Genomic DNA, 12,284 nt, shown 5'->3' on the forward strand with positions numbered 1-12,284 from the left:
CCTGTGGGTCAGCTCTCTCAGGAGATGAATTTTGGTGTGGGAGAATTCTAAATGGCAAGAGGTTCGTGGTAGTGGTCTCACTCGCCCCAGAAACCATACCGACACCCTCTTTTTATTTAGGGTGAGCGAGTCAGTCATACTGACACCCTCCTGAATTTGTTTTTTCTCTGGTATGTGTTAGCATCATTTACCTTAGAAATAATGAACTTAAGGATTATTTCACTGGGCGACACGAACCCTCGCCCAGAAATAGATTTTTCCTTTGTCAAAATCCCTTTATTGTATCTTAACTTAAGGGAGTCAAGTATCAAGTGTTTTGAGGGTAGTCCTTCTTCTTCAATGTTGGGTAAAATGACTGTGCCCTGTATATAATTTAATGTTTCATGACTTATTATTATTATTATTTTCATGCCATTTATTTCTTTTACATTCAAAAAGGTGGTGGACTATTCTTTCATGGTTACCTGAAGTAACCATTCATTTTCTTTAATATATCGGCATTCCATTTCTTGTGTTGGACATATGTTCAATAACTTGTTTTCTAGTATTGCTGTTGATATTTTATTTTCAACTTCAAGTGCTAGAAACCTCAACCAGTTATCTGGTCCAAAAAGATTATCAAAATGCACCAGTGTTGGGTTAAGACGATAGTTTCTATTTCTTTTTGGACCTTGCCTGATATGGGTTAACTGTGTATCAGATTTGTTTCCTTTGTCTGTAACATATAGTTCCCATTGTTATTGTTTGAATCTTCTGATTGGTTTTTAATTTTTTGTAGAATTTCTATGGGCCCTGATGGGTGTTTTGGATCATTCAGGGATACACTGCCATTGGTCATCAACTGTGCCAAATTTTGTCCATCAAGGGGCCTAGGGGTACTAAAAACTTTAGAGAATGAAAAAAAAAAATAATAATACATTTTGAAAAGATATCATTGCCTTTTTATGAAGTTGAATCTTGCGCCAATGGCACAAGTGAGAAATGACTCCCAAATGTCCGCATCCCTACCCTATCCCAAAAGGGGGATGGCATAACATGATTAGTATGGATCAAGTGTAAGCAATACCCACTTGGTAGGACTAAGAGTATTACGAAAATACAATTATCCCCATCCTAACCACGTCACGGGCAAACCAGACAGAATGCAGAGAGTTTTATCCCTAAAACCAGGCCCCCCTGGAATCCATGGTCCAGCTCCACAGAATAGTTCCGTCTGGAAAACCAGGTCCGAACATCGTCGTATAGATGATGGATCTACCACAGTTCCCACTATTTAGCTTCGGATTCAACTTCACTCCCAGTTATGCTTTCTTGTTATTAGATATGGAAAATGTTGACAAAAGTGGAAAAATCCACAGATATTAACCCAAAACTATATACAGTGGTACCTCGAGATACGAAATTAATCCGTTCCGAGGCGGCCTTCGTATCATGAGCTTTTCGTATCTTGGACCGCATTTTACATGTAAAATGGCTAATCCGTTCCAAGCCCTCCAAAAACACCTCAGTAAATTTCATAATAAAGCTAAATTGACCTATAAACAATGAAATAATACAACAATTTGGACCATTCAATACCTAACTTAATAACGTAGTACTGCTAATTACCTGTAAATAAAGTGTATTAGTGTACATGGTATACAAAAAATACTGTACGTACGTAGTAAAATGTGGAAGCTTACCTTTCGAGTGAGGCTATCTCCGAAAGGGGCGACAGAGGAGGAGGACAAACGGTAGATACGTACGTACACTTAACTTTACGAAACACATAAAAAAATGTAAGGGAAACATACATAAACTAAAATTTATGAAACACATTAACAAAATGATATTGTTATTATACAATAAAGTTTCATACATACTTACCTGGCAGATATATACATAGCTAAGACTCCGTCGTCCCCGACAGAAATTCAAATTTCGCGCCACTCGCTACAGGTAGGTCAGGTGATCTACCTGCCTGCCCTGGGCGGCAGGACTAGGAACCATCCCCGTTTTCTATCATATTTTCTCTCTTCCACCTGTCTCCTGCGGGGAGGCTGGGTGGGCCTTTAATTGTATATATCTGCCAGGTAAGTATGTATGAAACTTTATTGTATAATAACAATATCATTTTCATACAATCAACTTACCTGTCAGATATATACATAGCTGATTGGCACCCTTCGGTGGAGGGTAAGAGACAGCTACTATATGGAATAGACAGGTAAACAACATATGTTGTAGGTATAAATAAAACCTTGGTTCCTACCTGATAGGTGGTAGACTTCGTGGGTGTTTGCCCAGTAGTCTGCAATCACCTCAAGAAACTTTAGCGAGATATATGATCTATGGCCAAGAGTTCTTGTGGGTCTGCCGATGGGGTCTTATCCGCTTACTCGGCAGAGCCTAAAAGGACTTTGTCAATGGGTGCTGATCCACTTATATGACAATACACCTTATGAAGGAGCACACAACCAATCCCGACCACCTGATCCTAACCATATGTTAGAACTAAGGATTGTTCCGAGTTTATCCCGAACTCGTCACAACAACCGTAACTCAAAACCACTACGCACACATACATAATTTTCAAAAAAAAAATTTATACTCATCTAATTGGATATGACAAGATTCTCTTACTGAACAACATAGACGGCCGCCCGTGCTAAACCAAGTCCTCCATTGTTCGAAGAGACTCCAGACCATATCCAAAAAGAAGAAAAGTATATACATTTAAGGATTGGTTGTCGGCTCCCGTACCCAGAATCGTATCCGCCGATACGAAAGGACCTAGAGAAAAACACTTCTCATATGTCACACGAACGTCTTTCAAGTAATGAGATGCAAATACTGAGTTGCATCTCCAAATGTCGTATCTATGATGTTTTTAAGCGACATATTCTTATGAAACGAGAGAGACGTCGCTACAGCTCTCACTTCATGAGCTTTTACTCTCAACAGTTGTAACTGTTCGTCAGGACAGACCTTATGAGCGTCTGTAATGACGTTTCTTACAAAGAATGCCAGCGCATTCTTGGACATCAGTCTTGTGGGGTCTTTTACCGCGCACCAAAGACCTTGTCTAGAGCCTCCCATCTGATGCTTTCTCTGAAGGTAGAACTTCAGAGCTCTAACAGGGCATAGAGACCTCTCTGCTTCTCTGCCTACGAGACTCGACATGCCTTTGACTTCGAATGACTTAGGCCAGGGATTCGTGGGATTCTCGTTTTTAGCTAAAAACAGGGTCTTAAACGAGCAAATAGCTGAGTCTCCCTTGAATCCTACTTTATCCTGCAGAGCATGTAATTCACTAATTCTCTTTGCCGTAGCTAAAGATAATAGGAATAGGCATTTTCTGGTGATGTCTCTAAACGATGCCAGATGAGGAGGTTCGAATCTTTCAGATGAAAGAAACTTGAGGACTACGTCTAGGTTCCAGTTCGGAGGTACTGGTTCCTTCGACTTTGAAGTCTCAAATGACCTTATGAGATCGTGGAGATCTTTATTATCTGCCAGATCCAATCCTCTATTCCTGAATACAGCCGAGAGCATACTTCTGTATCCCTTTATTGTGGATACGGCTAGATGAGATTTTTCTCTCAGGAATAGCAGGAAATCAGCAATTTCCGCTATAGAGGTAGTGGAGGAGGACAACTTCTTGGATCTACACCACCTTCTAAACACCTCCACTTCGATTGGTATACTTTCGTAGTGGAGGTTCTGCGTGCTCTCGCGATCGCGCTTGCCACTTCGCGAGAAAAGCCTCTCGCTCTGACAAGTCTTTCGATAGTCGAAAGGCAGTCAGAGCGAGAGCGGGGAGGTTTTGATGGTACCTCTTGAAGTGTGGTTGTCTGAGAAGATCCGTCCTTCTTGGTAGGGATCTTGGAAAGTCTACGATCCACTCTACCACCTCCGTGAACCAATCCTGGGCCGGCCAAAAGGGGGCTATTAACGTCATCCTCGTCTCCTTTGACGCCACAAACTTTTTCATTACTAATCCCAGGATTTTGAATGGGGAAAAGCATATACGTCTACTCGAGACCAATTTAGCAGGAAGGCGTCTACCATAAGTGCTCTTGGATCTTCCACGACCGAGCAAAAGACTGGCAGCCTTTTGGAAATGAATGTTCCGAAGAGATCCACATGAGGAGTCCCCCACAGTGACCAGAGATCTAGACACACTTCCTCGTGTAGGGTCCACTCTGTATGAAGGACCTGGTTCCTCCTGCTGAGTCTGTCCGCCCTCACATCTTTACTCCCTGTACGAACCTTGTCAGCAGGGAGATGTTCCTGTGAGACGTCCAAAGCAATAGGTCTCTCGTCAGTTCGTAAAGGAACGAGGAGTGAGTCCCTCCCTGTTTCCGAATGTAGGCAAGTGCGGTGGTGTTGTCCACGTTTACTTGCACTACTTTGTTTGACACCAGAGGTTCTAGACTCTTCAAAGCCAGATGCACGGCGAAGAGCTCTTTGCAGTTTATGTGCCAAGTCACCTGTGCTGGTTCCCAGGTGCCTGACACCTCTTCTGAGCCTAATGTCGCTCCCCAACCTTTCTCCGACGCATCGGAGTACAACACTAGGTCTGGGTTCTGTGTTTTTAGAGAGATCCCTTTGTTCTCTTCCAGAGGGGGCAACCACCACTCCAGGTGCGATTTTATCTCCACTGGAATGGGAAAAACGTCCGAAAGTTGTCCGGTTTTCCAGCTCCAAGACTTCTTGAGGAAGAATTGAAGCGGACGTAAATGCAGTCTTCCTAGTGGGAAGAACTGTTCGAGCGAGGAAAGGGTCCCTAGAAGGCTCAACCATTCCCTCGCCGACGTATGTTCCTTCCCTAAGAAGAGAGAGACTATCCGCAAACCTTTTGCGATTCTCTCTTGCGAAGGAAATACTCGAAAACCCCGAGAATCCATCCGAATCCCCAGATAGACTAGGTCCTGTCTGGGGTCAGCTGAGACTTCTCGAGGTTCACGAGCAATCCCAACGCTTTGATCAAATCTAGAGTTAACTTTAGGTCCTCCAAGCACTGTCTCTCTGATCTGGCCCTGATGAGCCAGTCGTCCAGATACAGAGAGATATTTACTCCTTTGAGGTGAAGAAACCTCGCCACATTCTTCATCAGGCTTGTGAAGACCTGAGGAGCTGTGGACAGGCCGAAACACAAGGCTCTGAACTGAAAGATCCTTCCCCCCGTCATGAAACGGAGGTACTTCTTCGATGAAGGGTGGATCGGGACGTGAAAGTAGGCGTCCTGGAGATCTAGAGACACCATCCAATCTCCTTGTCGTAATGACGCTAGGACTGAAGCAGAAGTCTCCATGGAGAACTTCTCCTTCTGAACAAATTTGTCAGAGAGCTGACGTCCAGTACTGGTCTCCAGCCTCCCGAGGCTTTCGCAACCAGAAAAAGGCGATTGTAAAACCCCGGGGAGTTTTGATCCAGTACTAGTTCTATCGCTCTCTTGTCCCACATTTGTTCCACCATCGATCGAAGAGTATCCCTCAGCACAGGATCCTTGTACTTGGCTGATAGTTCCCTTGGTATTGACGTTAGGGGAGGAGTGTTCAGGAAAGGGATACGATATCCCTTCCTTATGATAGCCAATGAAGACGCGTCTGCGTTTATCAGTGTCCAGGCCTCCACAAATCCCAGGAGCCTGGCACCTACTGGTGCTTGGAGGAGAGAATCTTCATTTTCCCTTTTTAAAGGGACGAAAGGCAGACCTACCTCTCTTCTCCGGAGCCTTCCTTCTTGCGGGAGGTCTGGAGGTCGGACCACCTCGAAAGGGCTGAACAGATGTACTAGGTCCTTTCTTGTCAGATGCAGAAACAGGTTTCTTCTTCCTTGCTGACTGCGTCAGAAGATCCTGAGTCGCCTTCTCAGTTAAAGAATGCGCAATGTCCTTCACTAACGAGAAGGAACAAAAAGGTCAGATAGAGGCGATACAGTAGAGCTGCCCTCTGAGCGTGTGAGACTGCCTTGGTTAAGAAGGCCCCATATACAGTCCTCTTCTTTAGAAGACCTGCTCCAAATAATGAGGAGATTTCAAAAGAGCCATCCTGTACCGCTTTGTCAATACAAGACAATATGCATAACAGGGCTTCAGGTTCGATTCCTTCCGAATCATGGGCTTTCTTGGACATCACCCCAAGGGACCAATCTAAGAAGTTGAAGACTTCCAATACATGAAAGAGTCCCTTGAGGAGATGGTCCAGTTCAGAAATTCCCCACGTAATTCGTGCCGAATTGAGACCTTGTCGACGTGAAGCGTCAACTAAGGTCGAAAAATCTGCTTCCGATGTAGAAGGGAGAGCAATACCCATATTCTCTCCCGTCTGATACCAAATGCCTCTTTTACCAGCTAATCTTGCTGGAGGCATGCAGAAGACTGTTCTCACTAAGTCTTTCTTAGACTTCATCCATGAGTCTAAGGATTGTAAGGCCCTCTTCATCGAAATGGTGGGCTTCATTTTGAGAAAAGACGAAGGCTTCTTCGTCTTAGCACTCGAAAAGAGAGAGCAGCGGAGGAAGGAGGAGGGCGGCAGGAGTCAACTCGTCTCCATACTCCTCAAGAAGCAAGGTAGTCAAAACCTTATAGTCGACAGTCCTTCTCTTCCCTGATATTCATCATCCGAGTTTTCTTCCAACTCGGGATCTACATGAGTCTCCGCTCTCCTTTCCGTACGTTCCTCTTCTGGAGGAGACAAACTCCTAATAGGAGAGGGGCTAAGGGAATGATAATCTTTCCTCTTTCCCGCTTTAATAGCCTTGGAAGGTGCCACAAGCTCAGGCTTCTCTTGAAAATTAGAAGACGCTTCCCGCTTGAATGACGCTTCCCGTTCGCCAAGCGTCCTGGCTGACGTCTCTCGCTTACTTGTCTGCTGACGTCTTGATGACGCTTCGCGCCTGGAAGACGCTCCGCTCTCCAAAGGCGTCCTACTTGGCGTCACAATATTGGTCGGAGCGTCACGTCTATGAACAGTTTTCAATGACGCTTCATGTCTAAAAGACGTCTTACGCCTCTCTGGCGTTACGAAACTTTCATAAGCAACCGTTCTCGCTCTCGAACCCGAAGCTTCTGTAAGATGTTTAGAAGCTTCACGTCTGCATGACGCTTCTCGTTTAGCAGGTGAGAGAGGACGAGACTTCTTAATTGGAAGCGCCACGTCCTTCCTACGAGGCGCTAAAACTCCCACTAGAGAGGACAGTTGCTCTTGAACTGCCATAATTATTCTCCTTGACGCTTTTCCCACGTCCACTGCATGATGCCTTTCGTCATCACTCGGGGGAGAAGTAGGAAAGGGTACTTCTGCGTACTCGTCAGGTGACGCTGACGCCACCTTCGCCTTCTTAATAGAAGAGGGAGCGTCATCTGAGAAGCGCTCTGGGCTCGAATCTATTTCAGGTTCTTTCATATGACGCTTCAGCGGTCTCGACAAGTTCGACTCCTTCCACCCTCGTTTAGGTGAGGGAGAGGGAGAGGACGAGAAACACTCACGAAGGACGCTTTTCCTATAGCGCCCTTGAGCAGCCTGCCACGAAGCAGAGCTAGCTGAAGGGACGTCTGACCGTTGGGGATTCCCCACGACCTCCTTAAGGCTTTCGACTTTCCTTCTCCTCTGGGCATGGGAGCTTGGAAGAGGTCTAGGCCTGGGAGCGTCGCAGGGACGATCAAACGCCCCCTCCACAACACTGGGAGAACTCACTTCACTGTAATGCTCACTTTCACTAGCCTTACCTTGGATGTTAACCATCTTGGACTTCATGTCTCTAATTGTAGCTTTCAGATTGGCGATTTCCGAGGCCGAATCCGAAAGAGCACTCTGAGAATGAGATACATAGGGAGAATCTAAATCAGTAGGATTAGAATTATCCGTGAAAGGCTCAATAGGCCTTGAACTCACACCTTTCAGACGTCTAACCCTATCCCTCTCTAACTTCTTCAAATAAGAAGTCAAAGTCTTCCACTCTTCTGCATTTAATCCCTCGCATTCCTTACAAGTATTATTAGCAGAACACTGAAACCCCCTACATTTACGGCATACAGTGTGAGGATCAACCGAAGCTTTCGGTATCCTCACCCTGCAGCCTACATTCACACACATTCTCACACTCACATTTGAATCAGACATACTGAGAAAAATCCAAAAGAGTAATTCCAAAAACAGTCCACAGTAGCGAATGCCAAAACAACGATCCAGTTAGTCACCAAAAAGCCGAGAAACGATGATCAAAGGATGAAATATGAATCTAAGTCAGGAGGTAATAGCAACAATGTTGATACCACCGGCGACAGAGAAAATATGATAGAAAACGGGGATGGTTCCTAGTCCTGCCGCCCAGGGCAGGCAGGTAGATCACCTGACCTACCTGTAGCGAGTGGCGCGAAATTTGAATTTCTGTCGGGGACGACGGAGTCTTAGCTATGTATATATCTGACAGGTAAGTTGATTGTATGAAAACTAACACTTAACTTTACAAATAACTAAAATAAAAACATTTTTTTTCTTTTTTTTTCTTTAATTTTTTTTTTTTACTTTTTTATACGTTAAATAGTTTTTTTTTTTTTTTTTTTTACAAAATTTCAACTTCATCACCACTTTCAACTTTCTGTTTTTTAGTATCACTTGGTTCTTCCTTTTTACTTACTCCTGCTAATACTAAAGGCCTCTTTAAAAAATAACTATCCAAGGAAGATTGCTTCTGCCTACTTTTTACAATGTTCCTGAAACGCTTCAGGCAAACGTCATCGAACTGCGCAAGCATACAACCTGTGTGAGCCTTTTCGGGGTGTCTTTTTTCTACAAATGATTGCACTTTATGAAAAGTGGCTAGAACATCCTTAATTTCTGCCGTTGTCATAGGGTTGTCCTCCTCCTCGCCGCTGCTAGAGAACTCCTCTTGAACGACGTTATGTTGCATGGCCTCCAACTCCTTCAGGTCATCGGTCGTAAGCTCCTCTTGGTGCTCCTCGAGAAGGTCGTTGATGTCGTCCTCGTCGACGACCAGCCCCATGGACTTGCCGAGTGCAACGATCTCGTCAAGATCTGGTTGCAAAACAGTTTCAGGATCGTTAACTGTTTCTGAATCTGCAGCACCAGCTTCGCCCACGTCGAATCCCTCAAAGTCTCAGGCGGATACGGCATCAGGCCAGAGTTTCCTCCATGAGGAATTCAAGGTTCGCCTCGAAACCTCCTGCCAAGCTTGGGCAATGAGTCGGATGCATATAACGATGTCGAAATGCTCCTTCCAAAATTCACGCAAGGTGAGGTTTGTGGTATCGGTGATGTCGAAACATCTCTTGAAAAGATGTTTCGTATACAGCTTCTTAAAGTTCGATATCACTTGCTGGTCCATGGGCTGGAGGATAGGGGTGGTGTTAGGCGGAAGATAAAGAACCTTGATGAAGGAATACTCCACTAGGATATCTTCCTCGAAGCCAGGAGGGTGGGGAGGGGCATTGTCCAACACCAGCAGACATTTCAGAGGGAGGCACTTCTCTTCCAAGAATTTCTTCACTGTCGGGCCGAAACACAGATTTACCCACTCTGTGAACAAAAGCCTTGTTACCCAGGCTTTCGCATTAGCCCTCCACATCACTGGAAGCTTCTCCTTAAGTACTTTGTGGGCCTTGAAGGCTCGAGGAGTCTCAGAATGATAAGACCAATAGCGGCTTCACCTTGCAATCCCCACTGGCGTTTGAACAAAGTGCGAGTGAGAGCCTGTCTTTCATAGGCTTATGCCCGGATAGCTTCTTCTCTTCCTCCGTGATGTACGTCCGACGAGGCATTTTTTTCCAAAAAAGGCCAGTCTCATCACAGTTGAAGACTTGCTGAGAACTGTAGCCTTCCTTGGTCATCATCTCGTCGAACGTCTTTTTAAAGGCTTCGGCCGCTTTCGTGTCCGAGCTGGCACCCTCCCCATGCCGCACCACCGAATGAATACCAGTCCGTTTACGGAATTTCTCTGACCACCCATGCGAAGCCTTGAACTCTGGGGTTGGCGTTGATGTCCCTTCTCCGTCGTCTTCGGCCTGGGCAATCAAATTGCCGAAAATAGCGCTGGCCTTGTGGCAGATTGCCATCTCCGTTATCGTATCGCCAGCGATTTCTTTGTCTTTTATCCAGACAAGAAGCAGCCGTTCCATCTCATCGTGCACGTGGGTCCTCTTGCTGGACAAAATAGTGACGCCCTTGGAAGGTGTAGCTGCTTTGATGACATCCTTCTGCTTAAGGATGGTGCCTATTGTCGACGGATTTCGGCTGTATTCCTTAGCGATCACACTCAATCGCATACCAGCTTCATACTTCTTGATAATCTCCATCTTTGTCTCCAAAGAGAGCATTCTCTTCTTTCTGTGAATTTCAACTTTCTTGGGACCCATGACTACGTATATACTGTACGTAATTTACGTATAAGTAGAGTAAAGTTCTCACACAACACGATAAAGTACGTATACTGCAATAAAATCACTAATGAATTTACGATAATAAACGAAATCGTTAGAATGAATGAATACCGCGTGCGTACGATAACGATGCTGGTACCGAGTGGCCGAGTCACGCTGCTACGTAGTAAGATGCATGATGGGAAGGATGTTGACCAGTAGGAGAGAAGGATCTCATGGCGGTGACTGGGAGAGCAGGAGGATGGTGGCGAGTCTACTCAGTTGGCGCCGCACAAGTTTCAAAATTGTTATCGGTGGTCCGGGCGAATCTTGGACTTTCCAGCAACAACCTTTCGTATCTTGAAAAATTTTCACAGGTAGAGCCGTAAAAATTTTCGTGTTAGCTTTCGTATCTCGAGTTTTTCGTAAGTTGAGCCTTTCGTATCTCGAGGTACTACTGTACTAATGTTATATGGGACTCTTGGATTCAAACCTAGGAAGAATTTCCTGAGGCTCGAGAGCCCCCTCACGATGTCAAGGTGGTCCCAAAATGAGGGGAACACACACATATCAATGTTCTACAACTACTTAACCTACAAAACCAAACTGACAAAAAAAGTTCATAGATATATCTATGAACCTTTTATTGCCAGTTTGGTTTCATAGGTTAACACTCTCATATCTAAACTGACGTAATAGTACACAAAATTACCCTAACCCCTCCCTAAATTTTTGTACGTGGTAGGGGTAAATTTTTTTTATTTTTGGACAAGTAGCAATTTCCATAGGGTAGATCATACCTTGGACAGTGTAACTTGGGTATCAATACACCAGTCAAGTAGTTCCTGTACTTTCTGCGCATGCTCAAATTCTCTGGCGTAGTAAAATTCTCGAGTTGCTGTAGAAACGTGTGTTTGTTTACATAGTGACGTCACAAGAGAACAATTTTCCGATATGTATTTGCAAAGTTTTTATGGTAAAAGTAGCGCAAAACGCGTTAGTGCATCCCATAAGAGACGTTTAGATTTTAGGCAGGACTCTGAATCTCCAGAAGATGTCAAGATAAGGAGGATGCTAATGGATTATGACTTTCCTTGGAAGGCTCGTAGGATTAACCTGACACCAACCAAGCCTAACTGTTAGCTTTTGAGCTAAGAACGATAATGTTGACAATGGTAAATTTTTTTTTCATTTCGATCAACTTATAATGTCATAATGAAACTGTTGCCGTTACCAAAGCCATTTTTTAAACTCTACATATATTCTTCAACATTTCCTCTACATTTTCATATATTTACGAAGTAATTTCTAAGAAAAATAACCGAGATAGGGCTCTTAAAGAAAATATATTCTCTAGTAATAATTCTCACCATACGCCAGGCAGAGCGCTCTGTTTCTTACCCTCTTTTCTATCAATTTTTTCACCAACTGGACTTATTAATTTTTCATTGGTTTATATGTCAATATTTAGAGAATCGGTGGCTCTTTTCTATCAATTTTTTCACCAACTGGACTTATTAATTTTTCATTGTTTTATATGTCAATATTTAGAGAATTCTGGTGGCTTTCTCATAAAAAATCATTCATTCGCCTAACTGGTAAAGCTTTTGAGCTACGAACAATAATGTTGACAATGGTAACATTTTTTTCCATTTTGATCAACTTATAACATCAAAATGAAACTGTTGCCGTTACCAAAGCCATTTTTCTTGACTCTCCCTTTATTCTTCAACTTTTCCTCTACATTTTCGTATACTATTTACAAAGTAATTTCTATGAAAAATAACCGAGATAGGGCTCTTCAAAAAAAAAAAATTTCTAGCGATAATTCTCACCATACGCTGGGCAGAGCGCTCTGTTTCTTACCCTCTTTTCTATCAATTTTTTCACCAACTGGACTTATTAATTTTTCATTGTTTCA

At 43.9% G+C, this 12,284-nt stretch overlaps 1 protein-coding gene across 1 annotated transcript in view; it reads right to left on the reverse strand.

The window, feature by feature from the left end:
- LOC135224789 (trichoplein keratin filament-binding protein-like) overlaps positions 1–12,284 on the reverse strand; it is a 276,218-nt gene that overhangs the window by 234,489 nt on the left and 29,445 nt on the right. Inside the window, exons 5-7 of the mRNA XM_064264114.1 lie at positions 11,164–11,261; positions 7,715–7,799; positions 465–715 (exon numbers count right to left, since the gene is read on the reverse strand). Of these exons, the coding sequence (XP_064120184.1) occupies positions 465–715; positions 7,715–7,799; positions 11,164–11,261 (434 nt within the window). The remainder of the gene's footprint in view (positions 1–464; positions 716–7,714; positions 7,800–11,163; positions 11,262–12,284) is intronic.

Source organism: Macrobrachium nipponense, chromosome 12 (assembly GCF_015104395.2).
Source record: "Macrobrachium nipponense isolate FS-2020 chromosome 12, ASM1510439v2, whole genome shotgun sequence".
Classification (NCBI taxonomy): Eukaryota; Metazoa; Arthropoda; class Malacostraca; order Decapoda; family Palaemonidae; genus Macrobrachium; species Macrobrachium nipponense.